The sequence below is a fragment of the Electrona antarctica genome (genome assembly GCF_951216825.1).
Source record: "Electrona antarctica genome assembly, chromosome: 7".
Classification (NCBI taxonomy): Eukaryota; Metazoa; Chordata; class Actinopteri; order Myctophiformes; family Myctophidae; genus Electrona; species Electrona antarctica.
Window position 1 is genome coordinate 43085576 of NC_136812.1, and position 20881 is coordinate 43106456.

The 20881-nt window shown below is 44.2% G+C and overlaps 1 protein-coding gene across 1 annotated transcript in view; it reads right to left on the minus strand.

Annotated features, from left to right (window-relative positions):
* negr1 (neuronal growth regulator 1) overlaps positions 1-20881 on the minus strand; it is a gene marked incomplete at its 5' end in the record, with an annotated part of 215152 nt that overhangs the window by 93880 nt on the left and 100391 nt on the right. The window contains one exon of the mRNA XM_079506224.1: positions 11386-11511. Within this exon, the coding sequence (XP_079362350.1) occupies positions 11386-11511 (126 nt within the window). The remainder of the gene's footprint in view (positions 1-11385; positions 11512-20881) is intronic.

Here is a 20881-nt window from a genome sequence, read left to right on the forward strand (position 1 = left end):
CGTGTAAGTAATCAACTGGGGAAGTTTCATGGTGATAACAATCTAATATAGGTATTGTTTTGCCCACTCAATTCATAATTAACTCTGGCTCATGGACTAAGAACCAAAAAGAACTGAACCGGTTCCCATTGGGAACCAACCGGTGGAAAAGGGCCCTGAGTGCAATTGTCCAATCCACTAAGAAACTCAAAGCAAGGGTTGTATACCAACCATTTGCCATTGGCAATATTTGGCAAATATTTTGGGGGCTCTACACACACCTTTAGCTGTGTTGCTCATTCCAGGAATGCCCAATCCTTACAATCTATACCTCATTGTAATCAACGATTAAAATGATATAAAATGCAATACCAATTGGTATAATTAAAGTGGAGAAATAATGGACCAAAGTTAAGTTTCCGAACTTTTGTTGCTGAGTTTATGTTGTACTTTTTTTTGGCCCGATGTATGTGTATACGTGTGTCCTTTGTTTCACAACGTGTCTGAGCTGAGCTGTCTGTGTTTGTTTTGGTCATAAAAATCTAAATATAATAATAATAATAATGTGCTTAAGTAAATGTGCTTAGTTACTCTCCACCACTGCAGGTGTCCACTCAGCACCGTTGTGAGTGAAATGTGTCTGACTATTGAAAACGTCTTCCGAAATACACAGCTCTACAACTCTTACCTGCCATTGAGTACAAAGATGATGTCAGAATGTAACATCTTTATCAGTTTCACAGTACTGTGGGTGAAAGATAAGAACCCAGAGGTCCTTGGAGAACGAACACACAACAGAAAACGTGTTGTGTTTTGCCAAAGAGCTGCCAAATTCCAGTGTACCATGGCAGGCACTACTCAGACATGTAAGGGACAGTGACATACATTCAAATGTAACATATTCATCATACAGCACCAAACAACACGACTGTCTTGCTTTGCAGAAGCATTGCTTATACATTTTAAGCTGTTTCTATATTGACTTCTTGCCCAGGCAAGTTGAATGTCTAATCTGGTTTCCAGTATACGCTCAAGTATTTGGAGAGATTTGTTGATGTTGTTGTTGTTGTATTAGTGGAGGCTGTCGGGCATGATGCTGTCTTGTTTCCTCGGGCGTGTTGTTGAGTGAGGGCATTTCAAATGTACCTTAAATGGAAAGCTAAATCAAAACACTAATGTAGTCCAGCACCGCACCATGCCTGGTAAAAGACGGGGAAGAGAGAAATGTGTCCCAACCATGCCCTATCAGTGAAACAATCAAATATGTATTCCAGGATTCTAGTCAGCCTTTTTCAAAGGTCACACTTCCATCCTGTGGATTCAAATCTCAATGGAGAAAAAAAAGCTTATCAAAGCCATTTTGCTCAGCCAGCCAATTGGCCAGCCAACCAGACAGCACTGGAGCAGTCTGTGTTAAAGGCTATTTCACACTTCCACCAAAATGACCTATGGGTGAAACTTACTACAGAACCAGAGAACAGATCTGAATGCATACGTTACGTAGTGGGATATACTACATAATATTATTGAATAGTGCATTTACTGTATATATTGCATATAAATGATCTCAGTCGTTGCCAAAGTTTATCCAACCAAGGGCAGGGTTATCACCTGCAGCCGCCAGGGGAGTGCTGATGCCACCCACACAAGGGTGATACACTTTACATCTAAATGTATTATTTATTTTATTCCATGTATTATTCCATACTTTGCTCATTTCTATTTCTTCTTCACTTGTGTTCAGTTCCTGTATATGTGCTTATAACTACAGAACAACAAGAGAGCTCCTGATTTCCCCAGAAATTCAGTGTATAATGTGTTCTTATAATGTGAGCCATTAATAACGAAATAGCGTGTTTATAAGTATTGTGCCAACTCCAACTGAGAGAGTTTTTTGGATTACTGATGAGGAAATTATATTTCCCAAGTAAAGCCAGACAGTAGATAGAGGAGGATGTAATATGGTGATGAACGATTTCCATCACTCCCATGTATAATAGTTCCCTTCGAGGCATGAAAGACCATTTACTGTGTGTGTGTGTGTGTGTGTGTGTGTGTGTGTGTGTGTGTGTGTGTGTGTGTGTGTGTGTGTGTGTGTGTGTGTGTGTGTGCACTCACACACCAGCTGTACAATACTAGCCTGGCTAATAAGCCAGACCGAATCAGCCGTTGGCAAAGAAAAAATTGCCTGCCGGCGGATTACGGTCTGGAGAGGCTCAATTGTACGCCCATTTCCTACACCAGAGAACTGGTGTGGCCAATCGGGACACGGTATGCAATATGGGCGGGCTTTGGTACAGTGACGTTCAATGCTTGAGACCTTTGACTGACAGTAGCTCTGACCAATTGCGTCAAAGAGAAAATGTTTGAACCCGCCCCCCGGGAAATAAGATCCATACACAGCATCTCCAGACTCAAATACCACACGACAGTGTGATTTGAGTCTGGCTTATTAGCCAGGCTAGTACAATGCAGCTGTACAGCTGTTGAAAATACACTTTCAAATGTTTTTGAAGCTTGCTCGTAACATTGTTGGCATAATACTTTTGATGCACTGTTTGTATTGCTATATATATGCCTATCCGTTGGCCAGGTATAGTGACTTATCACCTTCAAAATGGTGCACCCCCCGAATTTGCATACCAAAGGTGCGAGGTTTGCATGCCCTATTGCCACAAAGCGCCAGCGCTCGCCCTCAGAGCGCCCTACTGCAGCAGTTGGGGGTTAAATTCCTTGCTCAAGGGCCTCTTCGTGGCAGATGTTGGGTGTGAGGACAATTTGTGCTGCATGTTCACTTTGCCCTCTCAGTCTTTACCACTCTGCCCGGGGATTGGAACTGAGGCCAAGCAGTAAGCCACTGTACATAGCACTGTGCTCTGGGTAAACTCAAACTCTAACTCCATTGTGAATTGACCATAATGGCCAGGTGTCTATTTTTACACAGTCAATCTGTTCTGTACTGTATGCAGCACTGCTGTTTCCCTCAGCACGTTCAACTGGAGGCAGACACTGGCACTGTTCTCTACATTCGGCACCTGTCAGCAGCGATGAACCGCCCGTTATAAATGATTGCTGCTGTCAACATCTAGCCTATCTCGTTCACCAACACCCAAAAAACGACTTTATTTGCACAAGTATTAACCCATTTAGGCCTGACGTCGAAATTAAAAAAAAATGTTTTCTAAATCATGACAATTTTCTGAAAGATTTGAGGCACATTTTAACGATTTTTAAAAAATAGCAGACCTACAAGTTCATAGCGCGCCACTCGGTGGCGTGCTATGAGCTTGTAGATCTGCTATTTTTCAATAGCTAAATTATAACATAATGTATGTAACCACCAAAAGGGGTTCCCGCTCAAAATGTGTTAAGCCAAATTATCCCCTCAATAATAAAGCCATCCACTTCAGTGGATGCGTGGAGTTTATTATTAGCTGGCAGCTTGTGGCGTTTTGGCAGGGAGGGGAGAGCAAGGAAAAAAGAAACAGCAAAACACAAAGCAGTTGGAGCGGAATAGGAACTTGACAGTCAGTCAGTGCAATTTATCATTCTGTCAAACTTCACTGACTGCTGCTGCAGAACTATCTATACAGTGTATACAACTACCCCCCCTCCCCACACACACACACACACACACACACACACACACACACACACACACACACACACACACACACACACACACACACACAATGGTTGAGGATTGCTGAGGAGAGGTGGTGGGCCAGAGCGTAGAAATCTGCCAAGTGAGCATGTTTGTAATTTCAGAGCGATTTCAGCCCCTTGGCCTCATGTCAGCCTGAGCACATGCAAACATCCAGGGTTTCATATCCGTTGATTTATCATTGTTGTTTTGTCACATCACTCAGTCTATTAGCATATGAATTCTGCCCAATTTCATCTTGACAACGTCCCAAAGACATCAAAATGTTATCAAAAGATGTTGTTGTCAGTTTGTGTGGACAGTATCTAAGTATGTTCACTTGAGTGAATGTTTATGGTTTCCACTTCGCTGCATTTCAAATATAAATATTGTACTTTTGACTCGACTACATTTCCAGGAGGGGACTCACGGGACCCAAACTTACAAAAATATATTATTAGGCTAATTAATTAACCTCTATTTCTATTTTCACTATTTCAATACATTTTCAGTGCATTGATATTAACACAATCAGTGCCGGAAGTCCTTCAAAATAGGAGCTCTGGGGTGCCGGAAAGACATGGCCGCTTTTACTCGGAAACCCACGACCCGGATACAATCCACTAAAAAAGGTTGACTTTACATAGCTAGCTTACATTGCGATCGTTTTAATTTATACGATATATGATCCAAAAAGCGTTCATATTTTGCAGGAGAGACGGATGAAGAGCAGAAATGAAGCACCAGTATATCGATCCGTTCAACACCACGGAGAGCGCCCTGGATTAGGAGAGACGAGTCATTCTTTCCGCCGCGCTAATGGCTAAGTCAATGGTAAGCTAACAATTGCCTAGATTGTAGCATACGGTAGCCGAAAGGCGAACTAACAAATAAAAAAAAGGAAAAAATTCAGAATATTCTTATAAGCCCCGTATCATTGATGATGCGCTAGGACGTGTGAGGACATCGGATGTACGCGTCGATTGGGACCCCTAGGACGTGTGGCGAAGTCCTATATGGACGGAAACGGTTAAAAAGTAGAAGTAGTAATAGAGTGTAATTTTTACTCTTGAATACCGGAGCATACTTTGTCCACCCCGGTTGTTGTTGATTGACTGGCCTGGTTCCATGCAGCTGTCCATATGCTGAACACTGTATAGTCGAAACTCAGCATGTCGTGACAACAAAAAGATCGATAGTCTAATAACAGCGAGGCATTGTTTGGTCCCACAGCCGACAGGGGATGTTCACCCTGTTAAGTTTCTGATCTGTGACATCATGCACATACTGTATAGCAGCTGTCATTGGTCTATGTCTGTGTAAAAAAAAAGATAAAGTATAGTGCCTTCTCCATCAAACAGTCCTGGCCGCCGGAGTATTTCCCTGCAATGTCAGACATCAGAAAAGAGAATCAAAGGAGGTTTCACTTTCAAACCACTTCACTTGAGGCTGGAGTCAAAGTGCTGCCACATCTCAGCAAGCATGGAGTAAAGAGTCAATCCTTCTGCAATGTTCACATTCGCATGAATGACACACTCTAACCCACTTTGGGTGGGAACCCCTTTTGGTGTTTTAACTAAGCATTATGTTGTACTTTAGCTATTGAAAAATAGCAGATCTACAAGCTCATAGCGCGCCACCGAGTGGCGCGCTACGAGCTTGTAGTTCTGCTATTTTTTAAAAATCGTGAAAATGCGGCACGAATCTTTGAATATATATATTCTTTCAGGGCGAACGTTTTTTTTATGTCGACGTCAGGCCTAAATGAGCTAAGCACCTGCACAGCACGACATTCAATGCTGGCATGTCCCCTGCTCATCCTGCAGAGTGAATGGGGTTTCATGCCATACCATGCGATTAGCCTATTACGACATCTGAGTTGTACCTGGGTCCTTTGGATAAATCACCATTACCATCATCATGACTGAGTCACACAATTCAATGCCAAATGGCCATTTCTGATGTGCTGTAGACAGGACTCTGTGATTACGTTTAGTCTCCGGCTCCATTTCGTTTTGACCATCATATCATTTACCTTTTCCCCGGCGTAACTTCAAAGTGTGGACACTTCAAAGTCGAATGAGTGACTGCCACTCTGAGGCCGAGGACGGCTCTTTTGATCATCTGCGGAAAAACTCCGCGCACCCTACCCACCCAACACAATCAGCAGAGAGCGTGCCAGCGAGGAGGTTTTGACAGCCATAAGATGAATGCAGTCATCCTCAGAGCTATCAGATAAACGCAGCATGCCTTAATCCATTAATATGAAAATGAGGGAGGAGGGGAAGTCAGGCTCTTCCATAACAGCTAAACGCCTCCGAATGAAGTTTTCAAAGGGAGGTTTAGCATTCAAAGCACTTAATGGTCTGATGGTCTGTGTGTGTGTGTGTGTGTGTGTGTGTGTGTGTGTGTGTGTGTGCGCGCGCGCGCGTGCGTGCGTGCGTGCGTGCGTGCGTGTGTGCGTGCGTGCGTGCGTGCGTGCGTGCCAGTGGTGGAAAAAGTACTCAATTGTTTTACTTATGTAAAAGTATCAATACTGCAAAAGTAAAAGTCCAGAATTCAATTTTCAATTTAAAATTTTCAAATAAATGCAGTGGAGTAAAAGAACAATCTGCCTCTAAGATGTAGTGGAGTAGAAGTAAAAGTATTGGAAATTGGAAATACTCAAGTACAAATACCTCAAAATTATTAAGTATAATAGACCGCTGCCCGAGTAGAGCAACGATGGCCGTCAGCTCCCGAGACTACGGCCCCGCCCTGAGTCTTAACCCTGGGTTCCTCATCCCGTTCCACATTATTCATCTCATTACGTTTCAATAAACTGTTCAACTTAAGTAGAGGTGTGGTCTCTTACTAGTGAAACAGTATTTTGTACTCGATTGTGCTATTCAAAAACTAGTAGCTTAAGTGAAAAGTGAAAGTGAAGTGAAAATAACAACGCATAACAAAGTGAAACAGATTACGCCTTGGGGTGCTAAATGCCACGTTTTAAATATAGAACATCCTGAATCCTCATCAACATCTGCGATTAAAACAGCGGCTGAATGCACTTGGGCAACACAAATAGCTGCTTTACTGAGCAAGTAAATGCAGCAATAGCTGACATTTTGTTAATTCTAGCCCGGAGGTATAGAGGTGTTTCCTGTTCTACTCCATATGTCTCCTTTGCGACTGTGGCTCAAGAGGTAGAGCAGGTCGTCCAATGATCCATGGGTCGGCGGTTCGAATCCCGGCTCCTCCTGTCTACATGTCGAAGTGTCCTTGGGCAAGACACTGAACCCCAAATTGCTCCCGATGTGCTGGTTGGTACCTTGCATGGCTTCCGCCGCAATCGGTGTATGAATGTGTGTGTGAATGGGTGAATGTAATGCACAATCTATGTAAAGCGCCTTGGATAAAGGCGCTATATAAATGCACCATTTACCATTTACCATTTACCATTATTGTTTCATTATTCATCCTCTCCTGTCCACTTCCCTGCTTTCATCCATCCATCCATCCATCCATCCATCCATCCATCCATCCATCCATCCTATCCATCCATCCATCCATCCATCCACCCATCCATCCATCCATCCATCCATCCATCCATCCATCCATCCATCCCATCCATCCATCCATCCACCCATCCATCCATCCATCCCATCCATCCATCCATCCATCCATCCATCCATCCACCCACCCATCCATCCACCCATCCATCCACCCACCCACCCATCCATCCATCCATCCCATCCATCCATCCACCCATCCATCCATCCACCCATCCATCCATCCATCCATCCCATCCATCCATCCATCCATCCATCCATCCACCCACCCACCCATCCATCCACCCATCCATCCATCCACCCATCCATCCATCCATCCATTCAAGTTCTATCAATCGATCGATCTATGAATGGATCAGTTGTGTTGTGATTTAGTTGTCTGTAGTACCTACTACGTGCAGTACACATAGTACCTATTAGTACCTACTAAGTGCAGTACATACTAAGTACCTACTATTAACGTATTGTCTTTGGTGTTAGGCCTCACTCAGACCTTTACTGCATTGCTGTATGCTTGTTGGATGAATGTTGTGTAGTGTCATGGCCGCCCCAATGCATTTCCAATGGGAGTCACATGGTTTGACACAACATTTGTGTTGTGGGGGAGGGGCGCAGTCGAAACACAGCCGAAAGCCATACAACAGCTTGTAGTCCAAAATGTGGACTACAAACCATGTGACTTCCATTGGAAATGCATTGGGGCGGCCATGACACTACACAACATTCATACAACAAGCATACAGCAATGCATTTAAGGTCTGAGTGAGGCCTAACACTATGTGGAATTACAGTATAGTATATCTGAACAAGTCTAAATAGAATCCAGTTAAGAAAAAAAGTAAAGACATGTGGAGCCTCCTGCAAGAATCAACACAACATTTGAGCACTTTTACTGTACTTTTGATACTTTAAGTACAGTACATGTTCATGCCAATACTTTGGTACTTTTACTCAAGTAAAATTCTAAATACAGAACTTTTACTTGTAAATAACAGAGCATTTGAATACGTTGTGGTTGTTGAGTATTAACCCATTCTGGGCGGGAACCCCTTTTGGTGTTAGCATTATGTTATGCTTTAGCTATTGAAAAATAGCAGATCTACAAGCTCATAGCGCGCCACCGAGTGGCGCGCTATGAACTTGTAGATCTGCTATTTTTGAAAAACCGAAGAACGACTGACATAGAAACATAGCTTTTTCAGAAAACTGTCAGGATGTAGAAGACATTTTTTTAAACTGATCTCAGGTCAGAATGGGTTAAGTAGCTTACTATTAAAGATGGATTGCTGTGATTTTTTATTTTTTTTCCGTGTGTCTATGGAGTAACTACTCTAATAGACCCCCAGGTGTGTCTATGGAGTAACTACTCTAATAGACCCCCAGGTGTGTCTATGGAGTAACTACTCTAATAGACCCCCAGGTGTGTCTATGGAGTAACTACTCTAATAGACCCCCAGGTGTGTCTATGGAGTAACTACTCTAATAGACCCCCAGGTGTGTCTATGGAGTAACTACTCTAATAGACCCCCAGGTGTGTCTATGGAGTAACTACTCTAATAGACCCCCAGGTGTGTCTATGGAGTAACTACTCTAATAGACCCCCAGGTGTGTCTATGGAGTAACTACTCTAATAGACCCCCAGGTGTGTCTATGGAGTAACTACTCTAATAGACCCCCAGGTGTGTCTATGGAGTAACTACTCTAATAGACCCCCAGGTGTGTCTATGGAGTAACTACTCTAATAGACCCCCAGGTGTGTCTATGGAGTAACTACTCTAATAGACCCCCAGGTGTGTCTATGGAGTAACTACTCTAATAGACCCCAGGTGTGTCTATGGAGTAACTACTCTAATAGACCCCCAGGTGTGTCTATGGAGTAACTACTCTAATAGACCCCCAGGTGTGTCTATGGAGTAACTACTCTAATAGACCCCAGGTGTGTCTATGGAGTAACTACTCTAATAGACCCCCAGGTGTGTCTATCGAGTAACTACTCTAATAGACCCCCAGGTGTGTCTATGGAGTAACTACTCTAATAGACCCCCAGGTGTGTCTATGGAGTAACTACTCTAATAGACCCCCAGGTGTGTCTATGGAGTAACTACTCTAATAGACCCCCAGGTGTGTCTATGGAGTAACTACTCTAATAGACCCCCAGGTGTGTCTATGGAGTAACTACTCTAATAGACCCCCAGGTGTGTCTATGGAGTAACTACTCTAATAGACCCCCAGGTGTGTCTATGGAGTAACTACTCTAATAGACCCCCAGGTGTGTGTCTATGGAGTAACTACTCTAATAGACCCCCAGGTGTGTCTATGGAGTAACTACTCTAATAGACCCCCAGGTGTGTGTCTATGGAGTAACTACTCTAATAGACCCCCAGGTGTGTCTATGGAGTAACTACTCTAATAGACCCCCAGGTGTGTCTATGGAGTAACTACTCTAATAGACCCCCAGGTGTGTGTCTATGGAGTAACTACTCTAATAGACCCCCAGGTGTGTCTATGGAGTAACTACTCTAATAGACCCCCAGGTGTGTGTCTATGGAGTAACTACTCTAATAGACCCCCAGGTGTGTCTATGGAGTAACTACTCTAATAGACCCCCAGGTGTGTGTCTATGGAGTAACTACTCTAATAGACCCCCAGGTGTGTCTATGGAGTAACTACTCTAATAGACCCCCAGGTGTGTCTATGGAGTAACTACTCTAATAGACCCCCAGGTGTGTGTCTATGGAGTAACTACTCTAATAGACCCCCAGGTGTGTCTATGGAGTAACTACTCTAATAGACCCCCAGGTGTGTGTCTATGGAGTAACTACTCTAATAGACCCCAGGTGTGTGTCTATGGAGTAACTACTCTAATAGACCCCCAGGTGTGTCTATGGAGTAACTACTCTAATAGACCCCCAGGTGTGTCTATGGAGTAACTACTCTAATAGACCCCCAGGTGTGTCTATGGAGTAACTACTCTAATAGACCCCCAGGTGTGTGTCTATGGAGTAACTACTCTAATAGACCCCCAGGTGTGTCTATGGAGTAACTACTCTAATAGACCCCCAGGTGTGTCTATGGAGTAACTACTCTAATAGACCCCCAGGTGTGTCTATGGAGTAACTACTCTAATAGACCCCCAGGTGTGTGTCTATGGAGTAACTACTCTAATAGACCCCCAGGTGTGTCTATGGAGTAACTACTCTAATAGACCCCCAGGTGTGTCTATGGAGTAACTACTCTAAGACCCCCAGGTGTGTGTCTATGGAGTAACTACTCTAATAGACCCCCAGGTGTGTGTCTATGGAGTAACTACTCTAATAGACCCCCAGGTGTGGTTACTGGTTAGAAATTAAAATATGTCTGCCCTGTGTATTTTTGGTTTCTTCCGGAAAGCTGAAAGTCTTTGAGTCAAAAGGCCCAATCGAAAAGACAAAATTTGTTGTGACATCATAACCCGTAACCCCTCCCCCATTATCATACACACAGCTGTGGGCGAGGCTTACGTTCAGGTGGGTGGTGCTAAGGTGAAAACCAGGTATACATAATGAACTGGTGGGTGTGGCCACATAAAAAAATCCTTTTAACACTTTCTGTATACCATTTCTTTCACCATTTCACCAAATCTTCCCCCCCCCCCCTCTATGGAGTAACTACTCTAATAGACCCCAGGTGTGTCTATGGAGTAACTACTCTAATAGACCCCCAGGTGTGTCTATCGAGTAACTACTCTAATAGACCCCCAGGTGTGTCTATCGAGTAACTACTCTAATAGACCCCCAGGTGTGTCTATGGAGTAACTACTCTAATAGACCCCCAGGTGTGTCTATGGAGTAACTACTCTAAATCTTCCCCCCCCCCCCCCCCCCCACGGAACTCCATATTTAACCCATTTAGACCTGAGGACGATTCTACAAATGCCTTCTAAATCCTGACAGTTTTCTGAAAAACCCTATGTTTCAGGTCTCAAACATTTTCATCTGAAAATATGTTGTTCCAGGGACCTTCCAGAAGCAAAGATTTGAGTTAAAAAAATTATATTCAAAGGTTTGCACCACATTTTCACGATTTTTCAAAAATAGCAGACCTACAAGCTCGTAGCGTGGCACTCGGTGCTAAAGTATAACATAATGCTTAAAACACCAAATGGGGTACCTCTTTCCCCACATGCTTCCATCCTTCCATGCATTATCCTCCTCCTGTTAGAGGTGAACTCACCTAATGGGGTTATGTGTCTCCAGGAAATGGTGGGCTCGGGTTTCCCGCTGGCCGTGCAGATGAGCGACACGTTGCTCCCCTCGTTTACCGTGATGTCAGAAGAAATGTCGTATATTTTGGGGGGAACTGCAATAGAGAGAGAGGGAAGAAATAAACATTGAGATTAGCAGTTTGAACCTGTAGTATGACACCCCCCCCCCCCCCAAAACACACACACACACACACACCCTAGCCCTGGCTTATTAATGCATGGGCTTTAGGGGCTGCAGCCCGGACCACAATGAATTGCATTTTTATAGCGCTTTTCCAAGTGCTCAAAGCGCTTTACAATGGTTCATTCATTCATACATTGGGAGGTGAAGCGGCGAACAGTCGACGCCAGCGTCCTCACTTCCCACATTCACACACCAATGGTGGCAAGCTCACACCGACCGACTCATTGGAGGCAATGTAGGGTTCAGTGTCTTGCCCAAGGACACTTCTACATGTGGACAGGAGGAGCCGGGATTCAAACCGCCGACCCAGGGATCATTGGACGACCTGCTCTACCTCCTGAGCCACAGCCGCCCACAAAGCTAGCCCCCCCAAAAAAGACCGGACTCTTGCGATTAACAACAACACCCAAACTGTCCGGGTGCTGCTGAAGTAGCGCTAAATCAGTGCGATGTTTGTCTGCATGCAGCAACCCTCACCCTGCAGATGAAGAGAAAATAATCTGGATGCTATAGCGAACACACTGTACAAAGTATAATTTAGGCTTAAGAGACAGTGTGGCACTGTAATGTAATGTAGCTTCATAAATCCTAGCTTTAAACCGAATCTTAATTTGGCTGAAATGAAGACTTTATACAGTACATCCAAACAAGTCAAGACATGAGCTCAAGAGATCAGAATATTCAACGGTCCCTGCTGGACACGATTTCATAATTGGCAAGTTTCTGAGCCCGTAAATCCTCCTGGTGCTCAATGAAGACTATTTTTGTTTAGACAATTACACACACGCGTGTGCACGCACACACACACACACACACACACACACACACACACACACACACACACACACACACACACACACACACACACACACACACACACATAATACACTCGCAAAGCGATTCAGACATAAAATATGTGCAAAGCATGCGCACACACGCACCCCCCACGCACCCCCCCCCCCCACGCACCCCCCCCCCCAACACACACACACACACACACACACACACACACAGACACACACAGACACACAGACACACACACACACACACACACACACACACACACACACACACACACACACACAAACACTACAATATAACCATTGTAATCTGACAGATTTGTATCTTTTCACAGAGTCTCTGCAGTGACTCAGACCATTTAATGGGCTCTCGATTGTCTGGGGGTTTCAACTGAACCATTCCAAACGAAACCCTTGATCCCTCCCTCTCAACGCCTCCTGAAAAACTGTCAAAAGAGAAGTTGAATCAACAATTCTCCCAGGCCAGTTCCTCTTTAGGCCTGTCACCCTGCATGGAGTCATAGATGAACTCTATGTTGTGATTTGAACTCTCTCCAATTTGTCCGAGTCTTCCTCTCTCACTTCCTCACTCCTGACCTCCAATATAACCAACCGAGTGGTGGAGAAAGTATGTTTGTAACTACTGCAGTACTCAAAGTATAGATTAGATACCCCTGATTGGATGAAGGCTGGGCCACCTTGCCAAAAATGAAACCTAACGTTTTTTGACCCACAGGGGTTAACTGGGGACAGGGAGGAACTCCTTATATGGTCAGCACACTCTATAGTAGGGAGGATTATCACAACAAAACAAAAAAATAAGTGATATTTGAATTAAGTGAAATCACTGAATATACCTTTAATATATAAGTTTGCACAGGCAAATTTGTACTTGAGTTATAAAACTGAACTGTATAGAATGTACTATAGTACATGCCTTTGAAAATACTACATTAATAGTACAAATTACAAATTAAAATGTATTTTTTATATCATTGTATTGCTGTATAAAAATGAGTATACACTCTGAAAATATCAGATCTACAACCTCACACTGAACACTATCTGCTATCTGCTATTTTAGATGGACTTGTTCCCTTCCTAAAAATGTAGTGGAGTCAGAACTACAGTTTTAGTCTTAAGTATCCAAAAATATAGATACAGTACGGTACTCAAATGTACAGTACTTTGTTACTGTCCAGGTTACCACTGCCGACCATGTTGCCTAGGAGCTCGATGAATGAGAACATCTTCTCTCTTGTGCCGTCACCCTTTCCCTCTGATTCAGGCACAACTCGTTGTCTGTGAGAATGAGAAATACCCGCCGATCATCTATGCTGAAAATAACACATTCCTGAGGCTATTAAAACTTGCCGAGGTCTGCACCAAATGAGAGGTATGGTACAAGAGAAAACACTGAAAATGAATTATCTATCTGGCATAGTGTCTGCAAACCGGGATGCACCTATCTACAACGACCGTAGTAATGATCACACGCAAATAGCCTTCAGCCAACTGTAGGATGATGCATCATTAGTTGAGCCAAGTGTGACATGATTGTAATGAGTCTGTCTGTATGTCACTCTGGACACAAATTTAGTAAGGTGCTCAACTACGCACACTACTAGTAGTTTGCCTTGTTTAATTATTATATCTGCCAGTATGTGACGTGTGTGTGTGTGTGTGTGTGTGTGTGTGTGTGTGTGTGTGTGTGTGTGTGTGTGTGTGTGTGTGTGTGTGTGTGTGTGTGTGTGTGTGTGTGTGTGTGTGTGTGTGGAGCTAATATTGCAAACCGCTGGACCAATTAATGTCAAACCTTTCGCACCCGCTGCTAGTAGGCCGAGGAAGACACTCACCCAAACTTTATCAGATCTGAATTTGTTTTACCAGACTAGTAATTCTGTCAGAAAGGCAGTTACCAGACTGGTAATTCTGTCAGAAAGACACCCGTGGCTTCTGCGTTCGGGACACTCAAACTGAGGGAAGCCGAGTCGCCCCTACTATGTCTGGCAGATATAGTTGGCGGCTGATTTCACCCTGCGTGCCTTGCCAGCACAGCTGCATAGGAGAGATAGGTGTCGGTGACCAACAATAAATTCAACTTCCTCACAGTGTCAATAAACCATTGCAGTCCTTTGTGGTGTCCTTGTCAGATTTGTACATGCAAAGATGACATGCAACACAAAGTACCAAACAAACAGATGGCTTGATAGAGATTGCTGAAAAATAGACTCATTACGGTCTAGTCCTGGGCACAGGCTGCCCGTAACAAGGCCCGTATCAAGGTAATTTTACAAAACAATGCCATATATGCGACATCCAAAACCAAATATGAATCGCATATTGAGGGGCCTCGATAGAGCATTCCAAAAGCAGAAACAATTCTGCCACAATGTAAAACATTTATGATGACTGTATTTCATTGGAAATGCTATTTCCCCCTGCAGATTCCTTGAGTCCTGACAGCTGTATATGGCCAACCATGGGTAGGCCACCTGGCCTAGTGGAGGCATACCATAGAGTATATAAAAGGATAGAGACTGAACTGGCGCGAAGCTCCGCCCCCTCCGCTATTCATGTCAGTGGAAGTTGCTCAGTGGCGTTTTGAAGCACCCGGAAGACTGCCGGAAGTACCATCTCAGAACGTCTACTTCCGCATTTGACCACCAAATTTTGGTGGTCAAATGCGGAAGTGCAACCGAGCGCTCAATGTTAAAGCCCAGCTGCACGGGGTTTCCCGGTCATGAGTCCACGGGTCCGCCTGTAGTCCCTCCTCCTACCACTAGGGCCCAGAGCTTCAACGTTGAATAGCCTCACTGGCCCCTTGAGGCATACGCTCTATGGAGTGACCCCTTCTAGTTGAACCCGTTTATCACTGGTATTATTTAGCTCGTGGTAAATCTCAGTCGGTTCTGGAATATCAGCCACCATCTGTGTTGCAGTAAACAAACACACAATGCAATGATATAAGAGTCTGAGAAAACACCACGGCTGATTCGTTTTCTTTTTTCTCTCTCTTTTCTTGTTCCGTTTCCCGCGACTTCAGTGGGTGTCATTTTTGATCAACAGATCGGGATCTAAATGAGATAAAAGTGGGGGACCTTTTGGCGCGAGAGGACCAGAGGTGGTGTTGAATCTAGGTTATCCCATTCTGGGCGGGAACCCCTTTTGGTGTTTTAACTATAAGCATTATGTTATACTTTAGCTATTGAAAAATAGCAGATCTACAAGCTCATAGCGCGCCACCGAGTGGCGCGCTACGAGCTTGTAGGTCTGCTATTTTTGAAAAATCGTGAAAATGCCGCACAAATCGTTGAATATATATTCTTTCAGAAGACTTTTTATTTTATTTCGACGTCAGGCCTAAATGTATGTTATACTTTAGCTATTGAAAAATAGCAGATCTACAAGCTCATAGCGCGCCACCGAGTGGCGCGCTACGAGCTTGTAGGTCTGCTATTTTTAAAAAATCGTGAAAATGCCGCACACATCGTTGAATATATATTCTTTCAGAAGACTTTTTATTTTATTTCGACGTCAGGCCTAAATGTATGTTATACTTTAGCTATTGAAAAATAGCAGATCTACAAGCTCATAGCGCGCCACCGAGTGGCGTGCTACGAGCTTGTAGGTCTGCTATTTTTGAAAAATCGTGAAAATGCGGCACAAATCTTTGAATATATATTCTTTCAGAAGACTTTTTATTTTATTTCGACGTCAGGCCTAAATGTGTTATTGCCTGTCGGGGTCCTGTGTTTACTCGCTGTAGGAACCCACTGTTGACACATCTCCTTAGTGTCTGATAGTGCAAAATTGAAAAAGGCTGGTGTAGATCCTATCTGCTCGTGGTGAGAGCAGAGAGAGGGTTTTTATTTTTCAGAGGTTTGTCTTGGAGGAGCCGCCGCCGCCCCTCTCCGTCGGCCCCAAAGCCGATATCTAGTTTTCACTTCAGATGCTTTAGTGCAGAAAGCACCCAACAGAGGAGCGCACGTACAGTACGCAGCCGAGTGAGGGATCTAAACAGAACAAAGTTTAGAGGTAATTGTTCAACCATTAAAAGGAGAAACTGTGGAAACTTTTGACAGCTGTGGGACGGAGCTGTCCGTCTGAGGACAAGTGAGCTGTTAATTTATTCCTGAGACTGTGAGCCCACCAATTCTTTCCTGACCTCACAAACCAATTAAGCGGGACTCTATGCTGGTATCATGAAGGTGTGTCTGTGTGGTGTGATCTCAACTGTGACCACTTAAGATATGAAACGAGTCCGTGCCCAGCTGTCATACGACGACCGAGTGCATGCTAACTAACAAGTTTATATGGAAAGGGACGACTGGTTGCTAGGCTACAGCGACGATATTTTGCAAGCTAAGTCGCAGAGGGACCACAGCTATGGGACACTGCTGGTATCGGGTCTGATGATGATAGAGAGTCCAGGGGACCACTTGGAACAGCAGTTGACCTCCATTTGGATTTCAATATTCATTCATATCAAGCCACCATGCACTCTAAGGCCTGGCCATAAAGTCTGTGTGTGCGCGCCCGCACGTGCGTGTGTGTGTGTGCGTGTGTGTGTGTGTGTGTGTGTGTGTGTGTGTGTGCTTGTCCAGTGCTGAGGCCTCTGAAGCTTAGCTTTCCTCTCGGCCATATGAAACAGCTTACACACTATAAACAGTGTTAAGAGGTCAACGACACAGTACAAGGTGCACACTTTTTGCCTTCTGCTGGGGAAAAATGACAGGCAAAAAGCAATGTAATCTCTTACCCTGAGGTACAGTAGCTCTATCACCATCTGCTGCCACTACTCAGAAGTGCTTAACGGACACCAACCTTGCAAATGCTCTGAACCTTGAACAGCTATATTAAACTGCTATTCTCCTACATTCTTATCTCCATATGCCGTACAATATGTGTCTCCCTTTCTAAGCCCCCCCTTCAAAAACAACAGGGATGTTTCCCCACCGCACCGCCCCTTTTGACGACGGCACGTCACCACAACCTCGTTGTGTCTTTCTCTGCGTGCTAATTCATTAGGTTCTCAGTGATTGTCATGTTTGCCCGCATTCCTCTGTAATTTCCTCTTCTACAGCCCAGCGGGAGGCTGCTGTGGGAGACGGGGTGAGAGAGGGGGTCTGCCACAGCTGATCCCGCCATAGTCTTCTCCCTCTCGGCGGACGCCCCGTGTGAATAAATACGCTTCTAATGACGCCACCTCGAATTACGGAAATGCTTACAGCTGCACTATTAAAATGCGGAGCTGGGGGTTGGGGGTTGGGGGGTGGGGGGGGGGGGGGGGGCGGGGGGCTGTTCTCGCTCCTGCAAAGTGGAGTCTACGTAGAGCTGGTCGCTCCTATGAATTCTGACAGGCTTCTCCAGGGCTGACTGCTGCCACCAATTGCAGGACCCCATTACCGGCTACACCTACCGCCAGCCAGCATTCCAATTACGGCACAGAGGGGAGAAGCAAAGGCCTCCCTGTTCTAACGCAAGGCACTGGGGGGAAAGAATGGGTGAGGGAGGGGGGGGGGGGGGGGGGGGGCTTATAGGGAGTAATAAAATGAGAGATAAAAAGAGTGGGAGGGAGAAGAATAAAGAAAAACAAAGACAGCCACTCGTCGGGTGGAAACCTCCTAATGTTCATTTACTTCAGGAAATGTAAAACATATAAATATATCCAATGTAGATATTATTTATTCACACGTTCTTGTTAATAGTTTTCATTGGTTCAATATTTATAAAACACACATTTAACCACTTTCACTTTCAAAATATTTCTCACTTGGTTGTAGATCGGCTATTCTTGCAACATTTGTGTGACCCTTTTTTATGACAAAGTAGGAAATAATATAATATAATATAACAGGTCAGCTCCATATATGGAGATCTAAGGGTTTGAGGTTTGGGGTCTGATGTAGAGTTGCTGGCCGGCTCCATATATGCAGATCTAGGTGATGATCCAGTCTTCTCCATGTATGACTATCCAGGGTTTGATGAGGTCAGTGTTGTGATCTTCATGTAGGTCTGTTGAGCAGACTACAGCGGCTCGTGTGGGCTCTATGCTGTGGGCTCTATGCTTTCTGCTCTGAGGGCTGCTGGGGAAACTGAGCGACAGCGGCAATTTCTTCAAATAGACCCCATGACCACCAGTAATTTGCGATCAATAGAAGTCGGAAAAAAGGTTATATGTTATTTTAGTCTGGACTTGTCCTTTAAGCTGTTGGGGGGCCGAGCGCGCAGGCAAGGAGTTATGGGATTGTTCTCTTGTTTACTTTCTGTTCTGGCGTACAGGCGGTCGCGCTGAAACTGTGGAAGTGATGGTCTTTATATTGGAGCTATTTTTGTTATTAAATCGCCAGTTCTTCAGCATGGTCTCCTTCTTTCTTTAATAATAGAAAGAAGAGGAAGAGGAAGGTGGTTCTAAGGTTTCTGCCCAACAGCGATGATGTTCAGGTTCGTTAACACCCTGCAGCCTTTCCTACCCTCCTCGCTGCATGGCAGGGCACACAGCCAGGATGACCACGTTTACGCTGCAAGACATAAGGCCGTTGTTATGAAGCAGATGCTTAGCTATAGTCTAAGGACGGATAGTCCTTTTAACCCATTTAGGCCTGACCTCGAAATTAAAAAAAAATCTTCTAAATCCTCCAGTTTTCTGAAATAAATATTTTCACGATTTTTCAAAAAATAGCAGACCTACAAGCTCGTAGCGCGCCACTCGGTGGCGCGCTATGAGCTTGTAGATCTGCTATTTTTGAATTTCTAAATTACAACATAATGTTTAAAACACCAAAAGGGGTTCCCGCCCAGAATGAGTTAATCAACAGTGTGCAGTACATTCAAAATGGGTTTGAGGCTGATTTCAAAGAAAATGCAATCTTTACTCAGTACAAGGATAAATCACTACCTTGTCCCTGAATGACTGCGTATAATCCTACACCTCCCACCACCCCCTTTTGCTATTACAGGGTTATTAGAGATGACATTGATAAAGGGGAAATTTGTCAAATTCACCTGTATAAGCCGGACTTAATATACACCTCAGTAATGAGACACTTTGAGCCTATACTGTAGCTATTCCTGAAAGGTGTTTTCTTATTCCCTGTCCCCGCCTCAGGGCTGTAATAGGAAAAGTGACTTCCGATCCGTTAATTAGGCGACAGACACGGAAAGTAAACATAAACACTGGACGGATTATGACTCTGAGGGATTACCTCCATTTGCGATGTGACAAAGCGAGTGAAGATAATGTGAAGTGCGCTTAACATTGTGAAAAGTTCAACCGAGTAGAAAGAGTGTCATACCGTAATTGAAAACTTTTTTGTGTTGGTCCTTAGTTATACTGCTTTGCTTGGAAACTGAAAACTAGACAAAATGGTGAAAGTGGAAACCACTGTTAAGTATGTCCAATTAAGCCCTTTTTGTCTGATACGGTTAGGCATGTCAAGAGCCTGTGTGAAGCCATTAGCAAACTGTTATGATATACAGTACGGGAAAGAAGGAACAATGAAGCAAATTGAAATATAAGGCCGCCTGCTGTACAATGATAAAAGTGTGTGTGTGTGTGTGTGTGTGTGTGTGTGTGTGTGTGTGTGTGTGTGTGTGTGTGTGTGTGTGTGTGCGTGCGTGCGTGCGTCCGTGCGTGCCTGCGTGCGTGCGTGCTCTGTGCCGTGGGCACAATAGTAAAAACCACAGAAGATCATCTGTGGTTCACAGGGATATTGGTCTAATGCCCCTGAGGAAAAGGGGTAATGTTATGGTTATGGTTAGGGGTCCTTGTGCCTTTAAATGATGTCAGCACATTGATGATCATCACAAGCTGTACCTCTTTTCTAATCAGACTCTGTCTATTGTGATTGGTTGATTTCTTTTCAAATGTTTGTATATAAGTAACTCTGTCAAAATGCTGTGTTATGCCTGAAGAAGGTCCGGAGGGAACGAAGCGTTGCCTTATTAAAAGTAAAAACTCATGTACCGAGCAGATACTCAGTGTGCGGGTGTATCTTTCTTCTTGGTTAGGGTTATGAGAAGATTCCGGTCGGGTTAGGGTTAAATGGCATTTCTTCATGAAAAGTTGGCTTTCATCAAAAACAGTAAGACAAAATAAAAGCGCTCATGCGTGCGTGCGTGCGTGCACTGCACACATACAGTAGAGCATGTATACCAACCATCTGCGACTGCTGGCCAATAAACTTTGAAAGTTACTGTACCGTGTAGAATCCCAATAGCACCCGCCACGTTCAACCTCGTGATATTATGAAACATATCAATTTTTCCAACCAACACAAAACACGAAAGTAAACCACACCCTAATAATAAAAAAGCAATAAAACAGGGATGTTTTCTTTCCTTCTCTATCCATTTCTAGGAGGCCAGCAGCAGGGGCAGCGGAGCGGGAATGATGAGTGCCTGGCATTGGCAGGGCCTAAACACATAAAGCCTCATCAAGCACTTATTGCCTGTCTGTCTTGGGCATCCCTTTGTTTT